Here is a 25,919-nt window from a genome sequence, read left to right as displayed (position 1 = left end):
TATATATATATATATATATATATATATATATATATATATATATATAAAATGTATTCGGAAAGTATTCAGACCCCTTTGACTTTTTCCACATTTTGTTACACTTCAGCCTTGTTCTAAAATTGATTACATCGTTTTCCCCCCTCATCAATCTACACACAATACCCCATAATGAAAAGGCAAAAACAGGTTTTTAGACATTTTTGCTAATATATAAAAACATGTCAACTTAAATATCACATTTACATAAGTATTCAGACCCTCTACTCAGTACTTTGTTAAATAACCTTTGGCAGTGATTACAGCTTTGAGTCTTATTGGGTATGATGCTACAAGCTTGGCACAACTCTATTTGGAGAGTTTCTCCCATTCTTCTCTGCAGATCCTCTCAAGCTCCTTCAGGTTGGATGGGGAGTGTCACTACATAGCTTTTTTCAGGTCTCTCCAGAGATGTTTGATCGGTTTCTCTTTCCAGGCTATTGCTGGACAACTCAAGGACATTCAGAGACTTGTCCCGAAGCCACTCCTGCATTGCCTTGGCTGTGTGCTTAGGGTTGTTTTGTTGTTGGAAGTTGAACCTTCGCTCCAGTCAGGTCCTGAGTGCTCTGGAGTAGGTTTTCATCAATGATCTTTCTGTACTTTGCTCTGTTTATCTTACCCTCGATCCTGAGTGGTCTCCCAGTCCCTGCCACTGAAAAATACCCCCAAAACATGATGCTGCCACCACCATGCTTCACTGTAGGGATGGTGCCAGGTTTCCTCCGTATGTGGCGCTTTGGATTCAGGCCAAATCGTTCAATGTTGGTTTCATCAGACCAGAGAATATTGTTTCTCGTGGTCTGAGAGTCTTTTTAAGTGCCTTTTATTGAGGAGTGGCTTCCGTCTGACCTCTACCATAAATGTCTGATTGGTGCTGCAGAGATGGTTGTCCTTCTGGAATGTTCTCCCATCTCCACAGAGGAACTCTATAGCTCTGTCAGAGTGACCATCAGGTTCTTGGTCACCTCCCTGACCAAGGCCCTTCTCCCTCGATTGCTCATTTTGGCTGGGCGGCCATCTCTAGGAAGTCTCGGTTGTTCCAAACTTCTACCATTTAAGAATGATGAAGGCCACTGTGTTCTTGGGGACCTTCAAAGATGCAGAATAGTTTTGATACCCTTCCCCATATCTGTGCCTCGACACAATCCTGTCTCTGAGCTCTACGAACAATTCCTCTGACCTCATGGCTTGGTTTTTGCTCGGACATGCACTGTCAACTGTGGGACATTATATAGACAGGTGTGTGCCTTTCCAAATCATGTCCAATCAATTGAATTTACCACAGGTGGACTTCAATCAAGTTTTATAGAAACAACTCAAGGTTTTTCAATGGAAGACAGATGCACCTGAGCTCAATTTCAGATCTCATAGAAAAGGGTCTAGTTACTTATGTAAATAAGGTTCGTTTTTTTTATTTTAATACATTTGCAAAAAATGTCTATACACCTGTTTTCATTTCGTCATTATGTGGTATTTTGTGTAGATTGATGAGGAAAACAATGCGCTTGATCCATTTTAGAATAAGGCTGTAACATAATAAAATGTTGAAAAAGGGAAGGTGTCTGAATACTTTTGAATGAACTGTACATATACAGTACCAGTCAAAAGTTTGGACACACTTACTATTACTATTTTCAACATTGTAGAATAATAGTGATGACAAAAAGGATGAAATAACACATATGGAATCATGTAGTAACAAAAAAGATTTAAACAAATAAAAATATATTTTATATTTGAGATTCTTAAAAGTAGCCACCCTTTGCCTTGATGACAGCTTTGCACACTCTTGGCATTCTCTCAACCAGCTTCACCTGGAATGCTTTTCCAACAGTCTTGAAGGAGTTCCCCCATATGCCGGATATCTGTTCTTTTGTCTGATGAGTCCAAATTTGAGATTTTTGGTTCCAACTGCCATGTCTTTGTGAGACACAGAGTAGGTGAATGGATGATCTCCACATGTGTGGTTCCCACCATGAAGCATGGAGGAGGAGGTGTGATGGTGTAGGGGTGCTTTGCTGGTGACACTGTCTGTGATTTATATAGAATTAAAGGCACACTTAACCAGCATGGCTACCACAGCATTCTGCTGCGATACACCTTCCCATCTGGTTTGCACTTAGTGGGACTATCATTTGTTTTTCAACAGGACAATGACCCAAAACACACCTCCAGGCTGTGTAAGGGCTATTTGACCAAGAAGGAGAGTGATGGAGTGCTGCATCAGATGACCTGGCCTCCACAATCACCGGGCCTCAACCCAATTGAGTTGGGATGAGTTGGACCCCAGAGTGAAGGAAAAGCTACCAACAAGTGTCCAGTATATGTGGGAACTCCTGTTGGAAAAACATTCCAGGTGAAGACTGTTATAAAAACATTCCAGGTGAAGGCTGTTATAAAAACATTCCAGGTGAAGCTGGTTGAGAGAATGCCAAGCGTGTGCAAAAGTGTCATCAAGGCAAATGGTGGCTACTTTGAAGAATCTGAAATATACAATATATACACTTTTTGGGGTTAAAACATGATTCCATACAGTTATTTCATAGTTTTGATGTCTTCACTATTATTCTACAATGTAGAAAATAGTACAAATAATGAAAAACCCTTTAATGAGTAGGCGTGTCGAAACTTTTGACTGGTTCTGCATTTCTCAGGCGAAGATTTTGCATTTTGCATTTTTTGGGGACTGTCTTGGAGCGGGTTCGTAATAAGTAAATGTGTTGGTGTTTCTGTGTGTGTTTCTCTGTGTGTGTCTCTTTGAAACGTGCGCTGCTAACAGTATATCCTCCTCCACTGTCCCTATACTGGGCACAAACCAGTGATCATCTGCTCACAAACACACATGACCGCCCTCCTTGACAACGTACCAACCGTTTGAGCTATTGAAAAATATCTAATTAGATAGCCACATATCTACACATAGATAGCTGATAGCTGTGGAGCTTACTGTAGGTTTTTAACTCCGTTACGTATGGTTATAGTGAACTAACACGTGTGTGTGTGTTTGTATGTGTGTATGTTTCAGACATGGTGCGACGCTGGTGTACCCTAGAGGGGGGCTTCCTTAGCTATTATGAGAATGAACGGAGCCCCATGGCCACCGGCAGAGTGGACATCACTGAGGTGGTCAGTCTGGCCGTCAACAAAACAGAGACCATGACTGGAACAGGGTATGGAGACACACACACACACACACACACACACACACACACACACACACACACACACACACACACACACACACACACACACACACACACACACACACACACACACAGAAACCCCTCCCCCCACACATACACACAGATACACACACACACACACACACATAGAAACACACACACATGCATTCACGCATACACACAAACTTTCTCTCACTCACACTCTTTGACACCCCCCCTCTTTGACCTTCTGAACTTACATAAAAAAACTTCATAATTGTATAAGGTGTATGTGTTGTATTGCCATCACCAAAACTAGGTTAAAAGTGCAGAAACCACCAATTCAATCCATCTTTGTAATTAACTTCTTATCAATTCAAAGTTGAGAAAAAAAGATAAGCTAAGTCACTTACTATGAGGGACGTAAACTAAGACAGACATGTGAACAGAAAAACACTAGCTAATATATATATATATATATAGTTGAAGTCGTTGTCCATTTGGAAGACCCATTTGCGACCAATCTTTAACTTCCTGACTGATGTCTTGAGATGTTGCTTCGATATATCCACATAATATCCATCCTCATGAGGCCATCAATTTTGTGAAGTGCACCAGACCCTCCTGCAGCAAAGCACAGCCACGACATTATACTGCCATGGTTCACAGTTGGGATGGTGTTCTTCGGCTTGCAAGCCTCCCCCTTTTTCTATTATGGCCAAACAGTTCTATTTTTGTTCCATCAGACGAGAGAACATTTCTCCAAAATGTATGATCTTTTGCAGTTGAAAACTGTAGTCTGACTTTTTTTATAGTGGTTTTGGAGCAGTGGCTTCTTCCTTGCTGAGTGGCCTTTCAAGTTATGTTGATATAGGACTCGTTTTTACTGTGCATATAGATACTTTTTTACCTGTTTCCTCCAGCATCTTCAAATCAAATCAAAGTGTATTTGTCACGTGCGCCGAATACAACAGGTGTAGACCTTACAGTGAAATGCTTACTTACAGGCTCTAACCAATAGTGCAAAAAAGGTATTAGGTGAACAATAGGTAGGTAAAGAAATAAAAACAACAGTAAAAAGACAGGCTATATACAGTAGAGAGTCTATAAAAGTAGCGAGGCTACATACAGACACCGGTTAGTCAGGCTGATTGAGGTAGTATGTATATGTAGATATGGTTAAAGTGACTTTGCATAAATGATGAACAGAGAGTAGCAGTAGCGTTAAAGAGGGGTTGGCGGGTGGTGGGTGGCAGGACACAATTCAATTGTGTCAATTCACAAGGTCCTTTGCTGTTGTTCTGGGATTGATTTGCACTTTTTGTACCAAAGTACGTTCATCTCTAGGAGACAGAACACGTCTCTTTCCTGAGCAGTATGACGCCTGCGTGGTTCCATGGTGTTTATACTTGCGTACTATTGTTTGTACAGATAAGCGTGGTACCTTCAGGTGTTTGGAAATTGCTCCCAAGGATGAACCAGACTTTTAAAGGTCTACAAAAAAAATCAGAGGTTTTGGCTGATTTCTTTTGATTTTCCCATGATGTCAAGTAAAGAGGCACTGAGTTTGATGGTGGGCCTTGAAATACATCCACAGGTACACCTCCAATTGACTCAAATGATGTCAATTAACCTATCAAAAGCTTCTAAAGCCATGACATAATTCTCTCGAATTTTCAAGCTGTTTCAAGGCACAGTCAACTTAGTGTATGTAAACTGGGATTGACCCACTGGAATTGTGATACAGTGAATTATAAGTGAAATAATCTGTCTGTAAACAATTGTTGGAAAAATTACTTGTGTCATGCACAAAATAGATGTCCTAACCGACTTGCCAAAACTATAGTTTGCTAATAAGAAATGTGTGGAGTGGTTGAAAAACAAGTTTTAATGACTCCAACCTAAGTGTAATGTAAACTTCCGACTTCAACTGTATATTCTCTGACTGCAGTTTAGGGAAAATATAGCTTGGCTTATCCGTTCGCTGCAAACATTTAAACAATGAGTAATCAATCTGAAGAGGGGGCCATTATGCAATTTCTGAGTGTGTGCATGTACGTGCACCAAATATGTGTGTGCATGTGTCCATTTCTTGTGTGTGTGTGTGTGTGGTTCAAATAATGGGTCCATTAATACCCCAGCAGATGTTATGGAGAGGGAACAATGTCTTGATTTGTAAATGTTATTTATGTTCTCATTATGGACATCTGGCTGTACTCACTACTCTGGCCCCATGCAATGGATTCATATACACAATCAAGCCTAGTTAATTTTCTGCGTGTTTTTGGAGTGTTTGTGTGTTGGGGAGACGGGGATGTTCTGTGTGTGGGGGGCCTACAGTATGCACTTGAGTGTGTAGTTGTTGGTGTATATGTGTGTGTCTCTCTGTGTATCTGTGTGTGTGTGTGTGTGTGTGTGTGTGTGTGTGTGTGTGTGTGTGTGTGTGTGTGTGTGTGTGTGTGTGTGTGTGTGTGTGTGTGTGTGTGTGTGTGTGTGTGTGTGTGTCTCTCTCTGCGTGTGTGTGTGTGTGTCTCTCTCTCTGCGTATGCGTCTCTCTCTGTGTGTGTGTGTGTCTCTCTCTCTCTCTCTGTGTGTGTGTGTTGGTCTCTCTCTGTGTGGGTGTGTCTCTCTCTGTGTGTGCGTGTCTCTCTGTGTGTACGTCTCTATGTGTGTCTGTGTGTCTCTCTATGCGTGTGTCTGTCTGTGTGTGTGTGTGTGTGTGTGTGTATCTGTGTGTGTGTGTGTTTCTCTGTGTGTGTGTGTGTCTGTGTCTCTGTGTGTTTTTGTTTGACGGCGACGCGATCATTGTAAAATGGTGCTCCCCCAGCCTCTCTGTCTCCTCATCTCTCTCCCTGTCCCCATTCCCTCTGTCTCCTCATCTCTCTCCCTGTCCACAGCCTCTCTGTCTCCTCATCTCTCTCCCTGTCCTGCTGCCTCTCTGTCTCCTCATCTCTCTCCCTGTCCTGCTGCCTCTCTGTCTCCTCATCTCTCTCCCTGTCCTGCTGCCTCTCTGTCTCCTCATCTCTCTCCCTGTCCTGCTGCCTCTCTGTCTCCTCATCTCTCTCCCTGTCCCCCAGCCCCTCTGTCTCCTCATCTCTCTCCCTGTCCTGCTTCCACTCTGTCTCCTCATCTCTCTCTCTGTCCCCCAGACACTCTGTCTCATCATCTCTCTCCCTGTCCCCAGCCCCTCTGTCTCCTCATCTCTATATTAGTCAGATGCTCGATTATGTTCTGGGTCCGTACATGTTAATAAGAGAAGAGATGCTAGAAGGAGGAGTGGAAACGGAACGAGGAGCTCCACCCTCTCTCTTTGAAAGTTACAAACCAAATGATCCCTTCCGAAAATGGAAAGATGCTAACACGTGTGAAAGTGTGTCCAAATAACAATTTATGAAAAACTCTAACATTGTAACTACTGCTGTTCTTTATCCTACGTGTCCCGTTCAGTCCCAACAGAGTCTACAGTACCAATGATGTTTACCTATAGTACCAGCCAATAGTTTGGACACACCTACTCATTCAAGGGTTTTTCTTTATTTTTACTATTTTCAACATTGTAGAATAATAGTGAAGACATCAAAACTGTTCTGCCTGCGGCTATGGAACCCTGACCTGTTCACCGGACGTGCTACCTGTCCCAGACCTGCTGTTTTCAACTCTCTAGAGACCGCAGGAGCGGTAGAGATACTCTTAATGATCGGCTATGAAAAGCCAACTGACATTTACTCCTGAGGTGCTGACTTGTTGCACCCTCGACAACTACTGTGATTATTATTATTTGACCATGCTGGTCATCTATGAACATTTGAACATCTTGGCCATGTTCTGTTATAATCTCCACCCGGCACAGCCAGAAGAGGACTGGCCACCCCTCATAGCCTGGTTCCTCTCTAGGTTTCTTCCTAGGTTTTGGCCTTTCTAGGGAGTTTTTCCTAGCCACCGTGCTTCTACACCTGCATTGCTTGCTGTTTGGGGTTTTAGGCTGGGTTTCTGTACAGCACTTTGAGATATCAGCTAATTTACGAAGGGCTATATAAATACATTTGATTTGATTTGATTTGAACTATGAAATAACACATATGGAATCATGTAGTAACCCCAAAAAATGTTAAACAAATCAAAATATATGCCAAGAGTGTACAAAGCTGTCATCAAGGCAAAAGGTTGGTTACTTTGAAGAATATCAAATATCAAATATATTTTGATTTGTTTAAAACTTTTTTGGTTACTACATGCCATATGTGTTATTTCATAGTATTGATGTCTTCACTATTATTCTACAAGGTTGAAAATAGTAGATATAAAGAAAAACCCTTGAATGAGTAGGTGTGTCTAAACCTTTGACTGGTACTGCAGATCTGTCGGCGAGACATTAGCCTTAGTGCTATACACGGGACATCCATCTGTCTATGGCTCATACATATTTAACGTATGCAGAGTACACTCTCCCCAACTGCCCTTACTCTGCATCGCCCTGCATGGCTCTGCACTGCAGAACCACGTGGGTGTCATTTTACATTAAATAGACTGCTTTGGTAATTTCATCAGGTATGAGACCCTCTACCTTGTCCGCTGATCCCCCGATGAGTATTACCAGCCCACGTTTTCAGAATATTATATCAAAATATGCACATAGATTTTGATGGAGGGAGAATCGTGTGCCTGCTAGATGAAGTGGGTGGGTGTTGAAGTAGTTTTGGATGGTGAAGTTTGATTCTGTGGTGTAGTCTAAAGACATTGGATTGTGTTTGTTAGTTAGATATTCTTCAAACCTAAACTTCTATTTTTAAATCTCTCTCTCTAACCTTTCTTTCGCTCTCTTTCGCCCCCTCGCCTTCTTGTCCTCTGGGACTCACTAACAAGCGCCTTGTACACTTGTCAGGGGTCCAGTGGGGTCACACAAACACCCGTGTCCCGCCATGTTCCCCTGATGTTCGTGTGTGGAAACACGCCTCAGCGCTACCGGTACGCCTCATGACATGCTCCTTTAGACACGCTGTTCCCCTTATAACCCCTTATAACCACCGCTGCGCTATACCCCTCCCCCCCCCCCCCCCCCCCCCCAAAAAACTGTTTTTTTATCTAGCGATCGCCTGCCTCTGTGTCGAAACCATTAAGAAAGTGGTTCTCTGACCTCCTCTGCTTTTGGAGACAGAGGCAAGCCGGTGAAAGAGACATAAGAGAAAGAGGGATAAGGACAAAACAAAGATTAGTAGCTGACTTTTGGCTTTCGGCAGTTGAGTTGTTCCTCTCTTAAACAGCAGGTATAAGCACCTTTTGTGTGTGTGTGTGTTTTAAATGTGTGTATGTGTTGAAGTATTTGTGTATACGTGGGTAAAGGTGTTGGTATGTACACGTTGCATTCGGAAAGTATTCACATCCCTTGACTTTTTCCACATGTTGTTGTGTTCCTGCCTGAAAATGGATCAAATAGATTGTTTTTGCTCATCCATCTACACACAATACACCATAATGACAAAGTGAAAACATGTTGGTTTTTTTGGTAGATATTTTAGCAAATATATTGACATTTAAATACATAAATATCTAATTTACGAAAGTAAACTCAGGAACATTCGTTGTCGTCCTGGTAAGAAAAGGTGAATTAGTCTCCCAGTGTCTGTTGGAAAGCAGACTGAAACAAGTTTTCCTCTAGGATTTTGCCTGTGCTTAACTCTTTTCTATTCTAAAAAAATCTGCCTTGTCCTTGCCTATGACAAGCATACCTATAACATGATGCAGCCACCACCATGCATGGAAATAGGAAGTGTTACTCAGCGATGTGTTGTGTTGAATTTGCCTCAAACATTTTGCTTTGTATTCAGGACATAAAGTAAAATTCTTTACCACATTTGTTGTGTCTTATTGCAAACAGGATGCATGTTTTGGAATATTTGTCTTCTCTACAGACTTTCACGCATTTAGTTTAGTATTGTGGAGTAACTACAGTGTTGTTGATCCATCCTCAGTTTTCTCCTGTCACAGCCAGTAAACTCTTCAAATTACCATTGGCCTCATGGTGAAATCCCTGAGCGGTTTCCTTCCTCTCCGGCAACTGAGTTAGGAAGGATGCCTGTATCTTTGTAGTGAATGGGTATATTGAATACACCGTCCAAAGTTTAATTAATAACTTCGCCATGCTCAAATGGATATTCAATGTCACATTTTCTTTTTTACCCATCTACCAATAGATGTCATTCTTTGCTAGGCATTGGAAAACCTCCCTGGTCTTTGTGGTTGAATCTGTGTTTGAATTCACTGCTTTACTGAGGGACCTTACAGATCATTTTATGTTTAGGGTACAGAGATGTGGTAGTCATAAATTATGTTATACACTATTCTTGCACACAGAGTGAGTCCATACAACTTATTATGTGACTTGTTAAGCACATTTTTACTCCTGAACGTATTATTTAGGCTTGTCATAACAAAAGGGTTGAATACTTATTGACTCAAGAAATGTCAGCTTTTTATTTTTAATTCATTTGTAAAAAATGTCTAGAAACCAAATTCCACTTTCACATTATGGTTTATTGTGTGTAGGCCAATTTAATGTAAGGCATTTTAAATTCAAGCTGTAACATAACTAAATGTGGAAAAAGTCAAGGGGTGTGAATACTTTATGAAGGCACTGTATTTAGGCCTCTGTGTGTTCACACACGTGTGTTGCTGTACATGTCTCGTTTTGCATTATTTACAGCAATGTACACAATGTGTTTGTGTATGTTTAGTGCCAGTATTTAGACTCCTAGCTGGTTCGTTTTTAAAGCAACAGTCTCCTATCCCTTTCACCTGCACCAGGTACAGTACTGTATCTGACTTACCGGCTCTATTGTTCTCTCAGGGCTGTGTTCATGGTGGAGATCTACCTACAGTCAGACAGAGTGTTCTTGTTTGGCGCCAAGACACAGGAGACACAGCAAGACTGGGTCCAGGCTATCGCCAAGGTGTGTGAGTGTGTGTGTGTACGTTTTAGTCCATTTATTTACCAGTTTTAAATAGTGTGTATCATTGTGGGTCAGTCTGCGTGTGTATCAGTGTGGGTCAGTCTGCATGTGTATCGGTGTGGGTTAGTCTGCATGTGTATCGGTATGGGTTAGTGTGTCTGTATCATTGTGGGTCAGTCTACGTGTGTATCAGTGTGGGTCAGTCTGTGTGTGTATCAGTGTGGGTCAGTCTGTGTGTGTATCATTGTGGGTCAGTCTACATGTGTATCAGTGTGGGTCAGTCTGCGTGTGTATCAGTGTGGGTCAGTATGCATGTGTATCATTGTGGGTCAGTCTACGTGTGTATCAGCGTGGGTCAGTCTGTGTGTGTATCATTGTGGGTCAGTCTACGTGTGTATCAGTGTGGGTCAGTCTGTGTGTGTATCATTGTGGGTCAGTCTACGTGTGTATCAGTGTGGGTCAGTCTGCATGTGTATCAGTGTGGGTCAGTCTACGTGTGTATCAGTGTGGGTCAGTCTGCGTGTGTATCAGTGTGGGTCAGTCTGTGTGTGTATCATTGTTGGTCAGTCTGCGTGTGTATCATTGTGGGTCAGTATGTGTGTGTATCAGTGTGGGTTAGTGTGTGACATTTGATAACACAATAGATACATTTCACCCTCCTTAACGCACGCACGCACACACACACACACACACACACACACACACACACACACACACACACACACACACACACACACACACACACAGAGAGACACACACACGCACACACACACACACACACACACACACACACACACACACACACACACACACACACACACACACACACACAGAGAGACACACACACACACACACACACACACACACACACACACACACACACCCTGGAACCACCAAGAAGACATACTAGTCTAACTGTCTCTTCTGCTGCCTGTGACAAGCTCTTGTAATGGCTCGCTACACAAAACATGTCCTCAATTCCATTTGTTTTATCTTGCTTAACCCATCTATTAATCCCAGCTGGTGATAGCTAGTGGTAGCCATATTAGCCCACCTGTCTGTATAGCCTTAGACACCCTCGTGATTCAATTTGAGCTGCAATCAAACGGGCTAAGACACTGAGAGAGAGCGAGAAAGATGTGTTGGAAGTAAATTCTGCTGGGGAAAGAAGATGTTTCGGAAACCTTAAAGTTTGTTGCTTGTGCACAGATGTTTTTAGTTTTTCTCTGTTTGGTTTTGTTTCGCTGTGACTCTAGAGAATCATTTTTATTTTAGTTTTTTTTTATTTTGTTCCCTTCAGTGTTTCGTCCCATCTAAAGTAGAGGCTATGTTGAGGAGAGACTGCGAGCTGATTGGTCGGCTCTACTTTAAGGAAGGTCATGACCTCTACCACTGGAGGGTTGGTTGGTTTGCTCTGGAAGGCTCCGCCCTCTACTTTAGTTCCGGGGAGAGGACACTGGGGGCCATGCAGCTCAAACAACTACAGGAACTCAGTAAGTATAGAGTCCATACCTAAAGACACACAAAACACACCACACACACGCCTGCACGCATACACTAACACGACCATACACACACACACACACACACACACACACACACACACACACACACACACACACACACACACACACACACACACACACACACAAGGAGGAACAATGTAGGCTGATATAGAATATACAGTACAGTGTAACCTGTCTATCACAACTTGACCCTGCCTGGCCTTAGTTATCATCTTGACCCTGCCTGGCCTTAGTTATCATCTTGACCCTGCCTGGCATTAGTTATCATCTTGACCCTGCCTGGCATTAGTTATCATCTTGACCCTGCCTGGCATTAGTTATCATCTTGACCCTGCCTGGCATTAGTTATCATCTTGACCCTTCCTGGCATTAGTTATCATCTTGACCCTGCCTGGCATTAGTTATCATCTTGACCCTGCCTGGCCTTAGTTATCATCTTGACCCTGCCTGGCATTAGTTATCATCTTGACCCTGCCTGGCATTAGTTATCATCTTGACCCTGCCTGGCATTAGTTATCATCTTGACCCTGCCTGGCATTAGTTATCATCTTGACCCTGCCTGGCATTAGTTATCATCTTGACCCTTCCTGGCCTTAGTTATCATCTTGACCCTGCCTGGCATTAGTTATCATCTTGACCCTGCCTGGCATTAGTTATCATCTTGACCCTGCCTGGCATTAGTTATCATCTTGACCCTGCCTGGCATTAGTTATCATCTTGACCCTTCTTGGCCTTAGTTATCCTCTTGACCCTTCTTGGCCTTAGTTATCCTCTTGACCCTGCCTGGCATTAGTTATCATCTTGACCCTGCCTGGCATTAGTTATCATCTTGACCCTGCCTGGCATTAGTTATCATCTTGACCCTGCCTGGCATTAGTTATCATCTTGACCCTGCCTGGCATTAGTTATCATCTTTGAAGTGGCACCGTCTCTCTCTGCTGGCATGTGTTATTGACATCTCCACGCTACTGTGGAAAGTGTGAGCGTGCCCTCCTACTTCTGAGAGATAGTCGCCACACTACAGTCGTCTTTATAAGTCTTCTCAGCCCAGAGCGAAGAAGTTGCCCAGCAGGTATGTCAGCCATGTCGGTGAGAAGTTCACACGGAGTTTGCAGCCAACTAGACTTGCAAAATGTCAATTGATTGCAGCAGAATTATGTGTATGGGCAGGAAAATAAATAAAGAAATCTCTTTAATCCGTTTAAGGCTGACTGTAGATCAAATCGGAACGTCGCTGCTTTCCCGCCCCCTCCTCTTACCTGGGGTGGGATTAGGGAGCTGGGAGCTGCCATGACTTTCCCGATTCTCCCGGCACCCTGAAATCCATGTTTGTCACAGACGGGAAGCCTCAGCGGTACCAGAGGGGGCTCTCTGTGTTCTCTTACGGGGTGAAACGTTTTGGAATCTGAGTGGAATGTGTAAGGAGCTCCATCCTGTGACATAGACTTTGCACCCATTAGTACCACTGTGACAGCCCAACCAGGAGGGTTGCTGCAGTGTACCACAGAAAGATCGGATATGTTTCAGACAGTTTAGAGGCATTGGGATGTTCACTAGACACCGAACCAGCTGTTCTGCTTTAGTAATGTCACTCTGGATCCAGTTTGGAGTAATATATAATATGTATAGTGGGGTTAAATTATTGACACCCTTGATAAAGATGAGCAATAATGATTGTAAACTTAAAATAATTCAAACACACTTAATAACGTCGATAATTAGCACTTCTGTTGACAGAAGCGGTGCCACATTCTCGCAGCAACTTTTGAGGATTTACACGCTGTGGTGGTCGTCTGTAAAGATGTTTCTGCGAGTCGTCGCAAAAAATGGTAAATTAGCTGAATGACATGTAAAAGGCTTTCAAAATAAAAGCTTGCGGTAGACTCATTGCTCCGTTGACATTTCACGGAGATACGTTTGTTATTGTGAGAAATATCGGAAGAAGAATACTAATTTCACATTAATATGAAAATACTACATGTCGTGTCTCAAAATCGATATCTATCTTACCTCTATATTGTTTTATGTCCTCCTGATTCGAGAAGAAATATGACGAGTTCAACAGCCTGTCAATTAGCCTTTACTCTCACACAGCAACCAGCCTAGCTGACTCAATGCTATTTTCCAGATGTATTTCTACCACTTTTAATCTCTGGCCCACGTTGATTTAGTCAGTCACTTTTGGCTGTCCTACAAGGGTAAAAACTCCAATAACTTTTGAACGGATTATGACAGAGACATGGGGTATAGACAATTGGTTTTTGTAGAAAAGTGTCTACACGACTCGTATATTATTGTACCCAATTGTCAAAATATGCGTTTTGATTGGACGCCTATTGTTTCAGAACAAGAGAAGCACATCTTCAATTTAGTTTCATCAATAAAATTGATTCAGTATTTGTTACAGGGGTGTAGTTTGTAAAAATGGTGTATTATTCTTCCAAAATTGTCACTGGCCAACAAGGAAATGAAACAACTAGTGCAAGGGAAATTGGATGAGCCAGGCTTTTTGCATGAGTTCCAGCCCCTGATTCATCAAAGATAGAATCACTCCAATGATACCCATTAGCAAAACCAGGACTATGCGACTCTCTCTCTCTCTCGCTCTCTACAACACAGCACATATTGGAAAATAATAGAATCCTTCACATCGTCTCTAGTAAGCACGCAAGCGAAGTCACAGTTGATTTCCGGGCCTTTAATACACATAATTGCTTTGTGATAATGTGGGCTGTTGTTACCTTAAAACATTTTTATTTTTTTTCTCAGAAGAATAAAGAATGAAGAAGCTAAGCATATCAAGCACTTTGTTACAGGCCTGAATCCCAATACTAATTACAGGCCTAGAGGGCTGCAGAGGTAGCTTCCTTATCCCAGAAGCATAAAACGTAATAACATTTCCTCAGCGAGAGCCGAGAGGTGGATAAAGGGATTTTGATGTGTTTGTTGCATTTACCTGATCACACTGTTTTAGTAATAAAGTCTTCTCGAGTCAATAACAATCTCTGAAGCTTCTGGGGGGGGGGGGGGGGGGTTACCGCAGGTTGCTGGAAACAGAGCTAAATTCCTTGCCCTTGAAACTCTGCCAAACACAACATCAGCATAAAATTTGCCACCAGAGAGTGGTGGAGATTAATTGTTCTGCCTGTTTACCTCCATATATTATTGAGAGTTTCTAGCCTAGCGGTTAAAAGCGTTGGTCCTGTAACCAAAATGTCGCTGCTTCAAACCCCCTTGAGCCGACGAGGTGAAACATCTGGCGATGTGCCCTTGAGCAAGGCACTTAACCCTAATAGCTCCTGTATGTCGCCCTGGATAAAAAGCGTCCGCTTAACAACTTAATTGTAAATGTAATCGCAGTGTTACCTGTGGTTTTATATGATCTTCTTAAAATGCTTGACAGTAAAGCAGATCGGATTGTTCTAAAATATAGTGTAGTTTGTGGCCAATATGAAACTGAATAAATAGGAGAGAAAGAGATTCATGGGTGTGAAAGTAATTGGCATGTAGGATATACAAGTTGTGCTATGTACTGTGTGTGTGTGTGTGTTTGTGTGTGTGTGTGTGTGTGTGTGTGTGTGTGTGTGTGTGTGTGTGCGTGTGGTTTGTGTGAGAGAAGGAGGAGGAGGAAGGTGTATGGAGGAAGAGGGTAGGGGGGTGTAGAATAATACAAACCAGTGCGATCTGATTTTGCACCACCCAGGCCAACACATTGTAACAACTGACAACCAGTGACACCCAGGCTTCAAGCCCCAGTTCCCCCTACCGAGTGAACCTCACACAGGTACATCAACAAGACAACGACCAGATGCATACAGTAGTGTCGGATACACAGCAACGGGAAAATGTTACTTACTCCATTTTTGAAGCATTTATGGGAGCCGTCACAATCACTCTCTTAGATTTTTCCCTCTCTTTCTGTCTCGTTCGCCCTGTTTTCTGCTGTCCGAGCAGTGTGTAGCTTTGCTTACGACAACTGCTTCTAGAAGGAACACTTTTCCCCCCATATAGCGAGGAATCCTCTATAAATGCAGTGTAGCTATGCTTTGTTTCAGCGTTGTTTCAGCTGTGAACATACTACCCAGTGTTCTCTTTTCTCAGCTGTTTCCACACATGTAGAAGGTGAGGAGAGGATCCAGGTGCTCTTGATGGTGGAGGGTGGAAGGTACGTGTATCTGTGGTTTGTTTGTTTCCAGTGTGCTTTGCAGGTTTGACACTGTGTTCTGATGTGTGTATTTTCCATTGCAGTGTTTTCCCTATACTCATTTAGCAGTGGAGGGCTGCTGCTGCTAAATCGTGGCCACCACTTAAAAAAAGATGACAAAAAGAAATATATATACAGTATATTTTTAGTGTGAACTTAAACTTCTCAAAGCAGATTTAAAGTATGTAGAAAAGATAATATGTTTTAATTAGATCTTTGAGAACTAACAAACACCAGAATAAAATCTCGATAGTCAGGGAGAATCTAAATTCCTAAAATGTCATGACATGAGGTCCACATTGGTTGTCTGGGTCACGAAGATAGCATAATAACATGGCAAATGTGTCAAATAAGTTTTAAAACAGCTAAATGTTGCTGTGTAGAATTGCAAGAACTTAACTTTAAAAAATGATTTACTTTCTCTTGGCCCCATGACAGAATGTGTATCATTGCAGGAAACTAGCTTTAAAACCAAACATTTCTCTCCGTCCCATGGCAAAACATTTAAAATTGCATGAAATCAGCTTTTAATCAACAAAATGTTCTCTCTGCGGCCAAGAGGAGGGCCTCAAAGTGTTGGGGCCGGAGACTGCGCCATTAGCCACGCCCACTACCCCCCCCCCACTAACTTTGCCACCTCTGCTGAAAAAATCGTAGGGGGAACACTGCATTGTTTGTGTTTGAGAATTAAATAGTAGGGTATTAGACATTTGTCAATGTCTATTTTCCTAAAAATGCTGTATGGTATCTCTGAGACATTTTTAGTTTGACTTTTTTCTGCTTTCGTACAGAACTGTGTACATCCATGGTTTCAACAAAGTGGACTTTGCGCTGTGGCACTCTGCGATCAAATTGGCCTCTGGCACGGACGGCAGGGCTCTAAGCAACCAGCAGCTGAGTAAAAAGGGCGTCCCCATCGTTGTGGACAGCTGCATAGCTTTTGTCACCCAGTACGGTGAGCATCTGGTCTCCCATTCAGGGACTGACCAGGACCCGACCCTACTTAGCTTCAGAGGCTAGCCAGCAGTTGGATGCAGGGTGGTATGCTGCTGGCTGAATACATGAGGGTTTGAGGACTTGTTTTCACGCTGTCTCTCTCTCACTCCCTCTCCCCTCCTCCTTCCCCTACCTTTTCTCCCACTCCTCTAGGTCTGTGCCATCAGGGGATCTACAGCGTTAGGGGGGACCCGGGCCGTGTATCCCTGCTCCTGGGGGCCTTCAGGCAGGACGCCCGCAACGTGAAGCTCCATGTCCTGGAGCACCAACTGGAGGACGTCACTGACACCCTGAAGACCTTTCTGTCCCAGGCCGAGGACGCCTTGCTGACCAAGGAGCTCTACCCCTACTGGGTGTCTGCTCTAGGTGGGTAGAGGCACAGATTACCTTGGATTGTTTAATATTGATGTAGAAGTGATGCATATTTATATACCTTTTGTGTAATTTGGGTAATTTCGTTGGGTCAGTGTATCATGTACTCTATTGTAACTTTATTTATATTTGGTGGGTCTTTTGTTTTAATCAATGGCCTCCTTTCTTTGGTGAGTGTAGATGAGGAGGATGAGAAACGGAGAGTGGAGAAGTACTCTAGATTTATCCAGAGTCTTCCCAAGATCAACAGATCCACCCTGACTGCTCTGCTGCAACATCTCTACAGGTGAGGGTCCAAGGCTGAAGATACCCTCTGGTCCACACACACACACACACACACACACACACACACACACACACACACACACACACACACACACACACACACACACACACACACACACACACACACACGGTTTGTGTGTACAAACTGCAAAAATCATCCGGTCAAAGCTACCCTACACTCATCATGTCACTGTTCCTTTCACTGTAATGCACTGCAGACACATTTTCAGACGAGTATTTCACAATAACAAGCACTTACGAACATGTAGGTCAAGTAGTTTGTCTGAAAAGGAGAGCCTGACTATGATACTATACTCCGAGGGTACAAAACACAAGAAACACCTTCCTAATTTTGAGTTGCGCCCCCTTTTATCCTCAGAACAGCCTCAATTCGTCGGGGCATGGACTACAAGGTGTTAAAAGCGTTCCACAGGGATGCTGGCCCATATTGACTGCAATGCTTGAGTTGTGTCAAGTTGTTTGGATGTCCTTTGGGTGGTGGACCATTCTTGATACACACGGGAAACTTACCTCGTTCAAAGGCACTTAAATCTTTTGTCTTGCACATTCACCCTCTGAATGGCATACGTAACACAATCCATGTTTCAATTGTCTCATGGCTTAAAAATCCTTCTTTAACTTGTCTCCTCCCCTTTGTCTACACTGATTTGAAGTGGATTAAACAAGTGACATCAATAAGGAATCACAGCTTTCACCTGGTCAGTATGTTATAGAAAGAGCAGGTGTTCTTAATATTTTGTAACCTCAGTCTATATATCCTGATCATCATAATGTATACGGTACCAATCAAACGTTTGGACACACCTACTTATTCAAGGGTTATTATTTAGTTTTACTATTTTCCACATTGTAGAATAATAGTGAAGACATCAAACTGTGAAATAACACATATGGAATCATGTAGTAACCAAGAAAGTGTAAAAAAATGCAAAATATATTTTATATTTGAATTCTTCAAAGTATCCACCCTTTGCCTTGATGACCGCTTTTCACACTCTGCCTTGTACATAATATAGTCTGAATATTATATTATATATATAGTCTTAATATCATGATATATATCGTCTGAATATCATGATATATATATATATATATAGTCTGAATATTATAATATATATAGTGTGAATATCATGGTCGGAATATAGTCGGAATATTATATATATATATAGTCTAAATATCATAATATATATAAAGTCTGAATATCATAATATATATATATATATATATTTAGTCTGAATATCATAATATATATATATAGTCTGAATATTATAAAAAATATATATATATTTAGTCTGAATATCATAATATATATATATATATATATATATATATTTAGTCTGAATATCATAATATATATAGTCTGAATATTATAATATTTATAGTATGATATTCAGACTATATATATTATGGTATTCAGACATATAGTATTAATATCATAACACGGTTGAAGTCGGAAGTTTACATTACACTTAGGTTGGAGTCATTAAAACTAGTTTTTCAACAACTCCACAAATGTCTTGTTAACAAACTATAGTTTTGGTAAGTCGGTTAGGACATCTACTTTGTGCATGACACAAGTCATTTTTCCAACAATTGTTTACACACAGATTATTTCACTTATAATTGATACAATTGATAATTCATTGTATCACAATTCCAGTGAGTCAGAAGTTCACATACACTAAGTTGACTGTGCCTTTAAACAATTCTAGAAAATTATGTCAAGCTTTAGAAACTTCTGATAGGCTAATTGACATCATTTGAGTCAATTGGAGGTGGACCTGTGGATGTATTTCAAGGCCTACCTTCAAACCCAGTGCCTTTTTGCTTGACATAATGGGAAAATCAAAAGAAATCAGCCAAGACATCAGAAAAATAATTATAGACCTCCACAAGTCTGGTTCATCCTTGGGAGCAATTTCCAAATGCCTGAAGGTACCACACTCATCTGTACAAACAATAGTACGCAAGTATAAACACCATGGGACCACGCAGCCATCATACCACTCAGGAAGGAGAGGCGTTCTGTCTCCTAGTGATGAACGTACTTGGTTGAGAAAAGTGCAAATCATTCCCAGAACAACAGCAAAGGACCTTGTGAAGATGCTGGAGGAAACAGGTACAAAAGTATCTATATCCACAGTAAAACGAGTCCTATATCGACATAACTTGAAAGGCTGCTCAGCAAGGAAGAAGACACTGCTCCAAAACCACCATTGAAAAATCCAGACTACGGTTTGCATCTGCACATGAGGACAAAGATTGTACTTTTTGGAAAAATGTCCTCTGGTCTGATGAAACAAAAATAGAACTGTTTGGCCATAATGACCATCCTTATGTTTGGAGGAAAAAGGGGGAGGCTTGCAAGCCGAAGAACACCTTCCCAACCGTGGCAGCATCATGTCGTGGGGGTGCTTTGCTGCAGGAGGGACTGGTGCATTTCACAAAATAGATGGCATATTGAGGCAGGAACATTATGTGGATATATTGAAGCAACATCTCAAGACATCAGTCAGGAAGTTATAGCTTGGGTCTTGCAAATGGACAATGACCCCAAGCATACTTCCAAAGCTGTGGCAAAATGGCTTAAGGACAACAAAGTCAAGGTATTGGAGTGGCCATCACAAAGCCCTGACCTTAATCCTATAGAAAATCTGTGAGCAGAACTAAAAAAGTGTGTGCAAGCAAGGAAGCCTACAAACCTGACTCAGTTACACCAGCTCTGTTAGGAGGAATGGGCCACAATTCACCCAACTGATTGTGCGAAGCTTGAGGAAGGCTACCTAACACGTTTGACTCAAGTTAAACAATTTAAAGGCAATGCTACCAAATACTTATTGAGTGTATGTAAACTTCTGACCCACTGGGAATGTGATGAAAGAAATAAAAGCTGAAATAAATCATTATCTCTACTATTATTCTGACATTTCACATTCTTAAAATAAAGTGGTGATCCTAACTGATCTAAGACAGGGAATTTTTACTAGGATTAAATGTCAGTAATTGTGAAAACTAAGTTTAACTGTACTTGGCTACGATGTACACACACACACACACACACACACACACACACACACACACACACACACACACACACACACACACACACACACACACACACACACACACACACACACACACACACACACACACACACACACACACACACACACACACACACACACACAGCACTGTGTGTGGGTGGTAAGTGAGACAACAACACAGACTTGGGCACATCGGCATAGCAATGCCACCTGTTCTTATTGACACTTCTAACCCACAATCCCTTGCTCTGCAGAAGTCATTTCATTTACCCATAACACCATTCTGTATTTTACATAACCTCCTCTGGGTGTGAATGATACCACGTTGTGTGTCAGCACAGGATGCCACTACTTCCAGCCCACTACAGTAAGAATAAACCATTTTTAACCTGTCTAGGATCAGCGTGGCGCTAGCGGCACACCCCCCCCCCCCCCACTGAAAAACCAGTGCCGCGAAATTCAAAAAAAATATTTTTTTAAAATATTTAACTTTCACACATTAAAGTCCAATACAGCTAATGAAAGACACAGATCTTATGAATCCAGTCAACATTTCCGATTTTTAAAATGTTTTACAGGGAAGACACAATATGTAAAGATGTACATCTATTACCTAAAAACACATTAGCATATTCCACCATCTTTTATTTGTCCACCAACACCAGTAGCCATCACCAATTCGGCTAAACTAAGATATTTATAGCCCCTAACCAACAAAAAAACTCATTAGATGACAGTCTGATAACATATTTATGGTATGGGATAGGTTTTGTTAGAAAAAAGTGCATATTTCAGGTATATGGCATAGTTTACAATTGCACCCACCATCACAAATGGACTAGAATAATTACAATGAGCAACGTGTTTACCTAACTACTAATCATCAAACATTTCGTAAAAATACACAGCATACACGAATCGAAAGACACAGATCCTGTGAATACAGACAATATTTCAGATTTTCTAAGTGTCTTACAGCGAAAACACAATAAATCGTTATATTAGCGTAGCACATAGCACATAGCAGCCCAGCATTGATTCTAGCCAAAGTGAGCGATAAAAGTCAACATCGCCAAAAGATATTAATTTTTTCACTAACCTTCTCAGAATTCTTCCGATGACACTCCTGTAACATCACATTACAACATGCATATACAGTTTGATCGAAAATGTTTATATTTAGCCACCAAAATCATGGTTAGACAATGTGAAATGTAGACAAGCTGGTAAAGAAAACGTCCTTGCGCCACTTAGACAGTGATCTACTCTTATACATAAATACTCATAAACGTGACTAAAAAATATAGGGTGGACAGGGATTGATAGACAATTTAATTCTTAATACAATTGCGTTATTACATTTTTTAATTTATCCTTACTTTTCAATACAGTTTGCGCCAAGCGAAGCTACGTCAAAAAACATGGCGTCCTAAGCCACTAAAATGTTTCGACAGAAACACGATTTATCATAATAAAAATGTCCTACCTTGAGCTGTTCTTCCATCAGTATCTTGGGCAAAGGATCCTTTCTTGGGAGAAATCGTCTTTTGGTGGAAAGCTGTCCTCTTGCCATGTGGAAATGTCAACTACGTTCGGGATGAACTGAAAAGCGTTCCCAACTTTTCACATCGTTGCAAAAATAAATGTCCCAAAATCGCACTAAACGGATATAAATTGCTATAAAACGCTTTAAATTAACTACTTTGTGATGTTTGTAACTCCTATAACGAGTGAAAAGATGACCGGAGAAATATAACAGGCTAAACTAATGCTTGGAACAGGAGAGGGTCGGTGTCTTCCACGCGCGTTACGCAGCAAGAAAAGACTTGCTAGCTAAAGGTTTTTTTCATTTGTAGTGCCTGTGAACGAGCAATCGAGCCCGTTGGAATCGTCATCACGTAAAGGCATCCAGGGGAAGACGTAAGAAGTGTCCGTATAGTCATAGCAACGACAGTGCCCGTTTAAATGACTTCAGAAAAGTGGCCAACGTTTCTCAAATCTGACTCCATGTCAGGGAAATTGCTGTAGAATGGGCTCTGTTCCACTTAGAGACAAAATTTCAACTCCTATAGAAACTATAGACTGTTTTCTATCCAATAATAATAATAATATGCATATTGTACGATCAAGGATTTTGTGGGAAGCCGTTTAAAAAATTAGCCACATTAGCATAAATAGTCTAAACAGCGCCCCCATCCCCAACAGGTTAAATGGTTAATGTAGATGTTTTTGTTTTTTACCAGACTCTCGTGTCCCATGGTTTACCAGATAGGGTTAAATCCAGAACTAGTCTAGAACACATTCTCCCCCAATTCCACCCTTCTAGGAAAGTAGATATGGACATACAGTAGATACAGCATATTTCTACTTCTGTTAGATACCGTAAATACTTATAATTCACTACTACTACTTGTCTGGGCTGATGAGGTCTTGCACACTGATGCTTACCGTGCTGCTGTTCTGCTCCGAAGCCACAGTGTATATGTTGGATGATTCATCTGACTATTATGGTAATGAGCGGATTGTTTGGAGAAGATTTCCACCGTACCTTACTTCCCTGTTAACCTACAGATGTACGAGATACCTTACCCAGTCTGAGGGATGACTCTGGAAATCTCTTCCATCTCCACTGAGTTTGGTCAATCTGCTTTTAGTTTTTGTGCACCTTACTTGTGGAGTAATCTCGAGAGGCTCTCTACAATTTGGTGCCTGTAGGGCAATTCAAAAGGCTGATTGAGGACCTTTTCACTGACAAATGTGTTTGTTTTCCATGCTTGTGTTTTGAATTCCGTATATGGATGTGTTTTTATGTGTGTACGGGGCTCAATTCTAAAAAGAGACATTGTTCTCAGCATGACTCCCTGTCAAAATAAAGGTGCAATGAAATAAAAAATACTTAATTGGGTATTTTGCTGGAATTTGAACTGCGGCCTGGTTTAACGTCTCCTACAGTCATTACCTAGACTGTGGCCTGGTTTAACGTCTCCTACAGTCATTACCTGGACTGCGGCGTGGTTTAACATCTCCTACAGTCATTACCTAGACTGTGGCGTGGTTTAACGTCTCCTACAGTCATTACCTAGACTGTGGCGTGGTTTAACGTCTCCTACAGTCATTACCTAGACTGTGGAGTGGTTTAACGTCTCCTACAGTCATTACCTAGACTGTGGCCTGGTTTAACGTCTCCTACAGTCATTACCTAGACTGTGGCGTGGTTTAACGTCTCCTACAGTCATTGCCTGGACTGTGGCCTGGTTTAACATCTCCTACAGTCATTACCTAGACTGTGGCCTGGTTTGACATCTCTTACAGTCATTACCTAGACTGTGGCGTGGTTTAACATCTCTTACAGTCATTACCTAGACTGTGGCCTGGTTTGACATCTCTTACAGTCATTACCTAGACTGTGGCCTGGTTTAACGTCTCCTACAGTCATTACCTGGACTGTGGCCTGGTTTAACGTCTCCTACAGTCATTACCTGGACTGCGGCGTGGTTTAACATCTCCTACAGTCATTACCTAGACTGTGGCGTGGTTTAACGTCTCCTACAGTCATTACCTAGACTGTGGCGTGGTTTAACGTCTCCTACAGTCATTACCTAGACTGTGGCCTGGTTTAACGTCTCCTACAGTCATTACCTAGACTGTGGCGTGGTTTAACGTCTCCTACAGTCATTACCTGGACTGGGGCGTGGTTTAACATCTCCTACAGTCATTACCTAGACTGTGGCCTGTTTTGACATCTCTTACAGTCATTACCTAGACTGTGGCGTGGTTTAACATCTCTTACAGTCATTACCTAGACTGTGGCCTGGTTTGACATCTCTTACAGTCATTACCTAGACTGTGGCGTGGTTTAACATCTCTTACAGTCATTACCTAGACTGTGGCCTGGTTTGACATCTCTTACAGTCATTACCTAGACTGTAGCCTGGTTTAACGTCTCCTACAGTCATTACCTGGACTGTGGCCTGGTTTAACGTCTCCTACAGTCATTACCTAGACTGTGGCCTGGTTTAACATCTCTTACAGTCATTACCTGGACTGTGGCCTGGTTTAACGTCTCCTACAGTCATTACCTAGACTGTGGCCATTAACATCTCTTACAGTCATTACCTCTAGTTCCCAGCACACATGCTCATGCTGTTGACCAGGGAGTGTGTACATAGTTTGGTTGTGTACGAGGGGGACATCGTGTGTAGCTGTGCTTTTAGGTGTGTGTGTGTGTGTCTGTGTCTGTTCCTGTGTGTGTATTTAAGCATTTGTGGGTTTATGTACTGTACTTACAGTATGTGTATGAGTCTATGTCACCTATATGTGTGTTTATCAGTGTGTCCTCCTGTATATCTATACTGTGTAGGGTCCAGAGGTGCTCCCATATAAACCAGATGCAGACCAGAGACTTAGCCTGTGTGTTCTCCTCATGTCTCTTCCAAACCGAGGGACAAACCACACCGGAGATCAGCGTGGTCCAAGACCTCATCACCAACTATGTACAACTTTTTGGGGTAAGTTGTGTCTATCTACCTGTCATATATACTGACCAAAAATATACACGCAACATGTGAAGTGTTTGTCCCATGTTTTCATGAGCTGAAATAAAAAGATCCCATACATTTTCCATACACGCAAAAATATTATTTAGCTGAAATTTTGTGCACAAATTTGCTTAAATCACTGTTAGTGAGCATTTCTACATTGTCAAGATGATCCATCCACCTGACAGGTGTGGCATATCAAGAAGCGGGTTAAACAGCATAATCATTACACAGGTGCACCTTCTGCTTTGGACAATAAAAGGCCACTCTAAAATGTGCAGTTTTGTCACAAAACACAATGCCACAGATGTCTCAAGTTCTGAGGGAGCGTGTAATTGGCATGATGACTGCAGTAATGTCCATCAGACATTTGTTAATTTTTCTACCATTAGCCGCTTCCAACGTCATTTTAAAGAATTTGGTAGTACCTCTAACCAGCCTCATAACCGGAGACCACGTGTAACCACGCCAGCCCAGGTTCTCCACAGCCGTGCTTCTTCACCTGCAGGATCGTCTGAGACCAGCCACCAAGAAAGCTGATGAAACTGAGGGGTATTTCTGTCAGTAATAAAGCTCTGTTGTGGGGAAAACTCATTCTGATTGGCTGGGCCTGGCTCCCCAGCGGGTGGGCCTATGCCCTCCCAGGCCCACCCATGGCAGCGCTCATGCCCAGTCATGCGAAGTCCATTGATTAGGGCCTAATGAATTGATTTCAATTGATTTATTTCCATATATGAAATGTAACTTAGTAAAATCATTGAAATTTAATAATTTTGTGTTAATATTTTC

At 41.9% G+C, this 25,919-nt stretch overlaps 1 protein-coding gene across 1 annotated transcript in view; it reads left to right on the top strand.

Annotated features, from left to right (window-relative positions):
• The window catches only part of arap2 (ArfGAP with RhoGAP domain, ankyrin repeat and PH domain 2), a gene marked incomplete in the record, with an annotated part of 210,876 nt that overhangs the window by 148,271 nt on the left and 36,686 nt on the right, over positions 1-25,919 (top strand). The window contains 8 exon segments of the mRNA XM_055938983.1: positions 3,062-3,206; positions 10,042-10,144; positions 11,445-11,637; positions 15,772-15,835; positions 16,666-16,829; positions 17,024-17,236; positions 17,423-17,528; positions 24,953-25,100. Coding sequence (XP_055794958.1) covers positions 3,062-3,206; positions 10,042-10,144; positions 11,445-11,637; positions 15,772-15,835; positions 16,666-16,829; positions 17,024-17,236; positions 17,423-17,528; positions 24,953-25,100 — 1,136 coding nt within the window.

This window comes from Salvelinus fontinalis, chromosome 11, assembly GCF_029448725.1.
Source record: "Salvelinus fontinalis isolate EN_2023a chromosome 11, ASM2944872v1, whole genome shotgun sequence".
Classification (NCBI taxonomy): domain Eukaryota; kingdom Metazoa; phylum Chordata; class Actinopteri; order Salmoniformes; family Salmonidae; genus Salvelinus; species Salvelinus fontinalis.
Note: the sequence above shows the minus strand (reverse complement) of the source record. Positions and strands in the feature narration are given on the sequence as shown.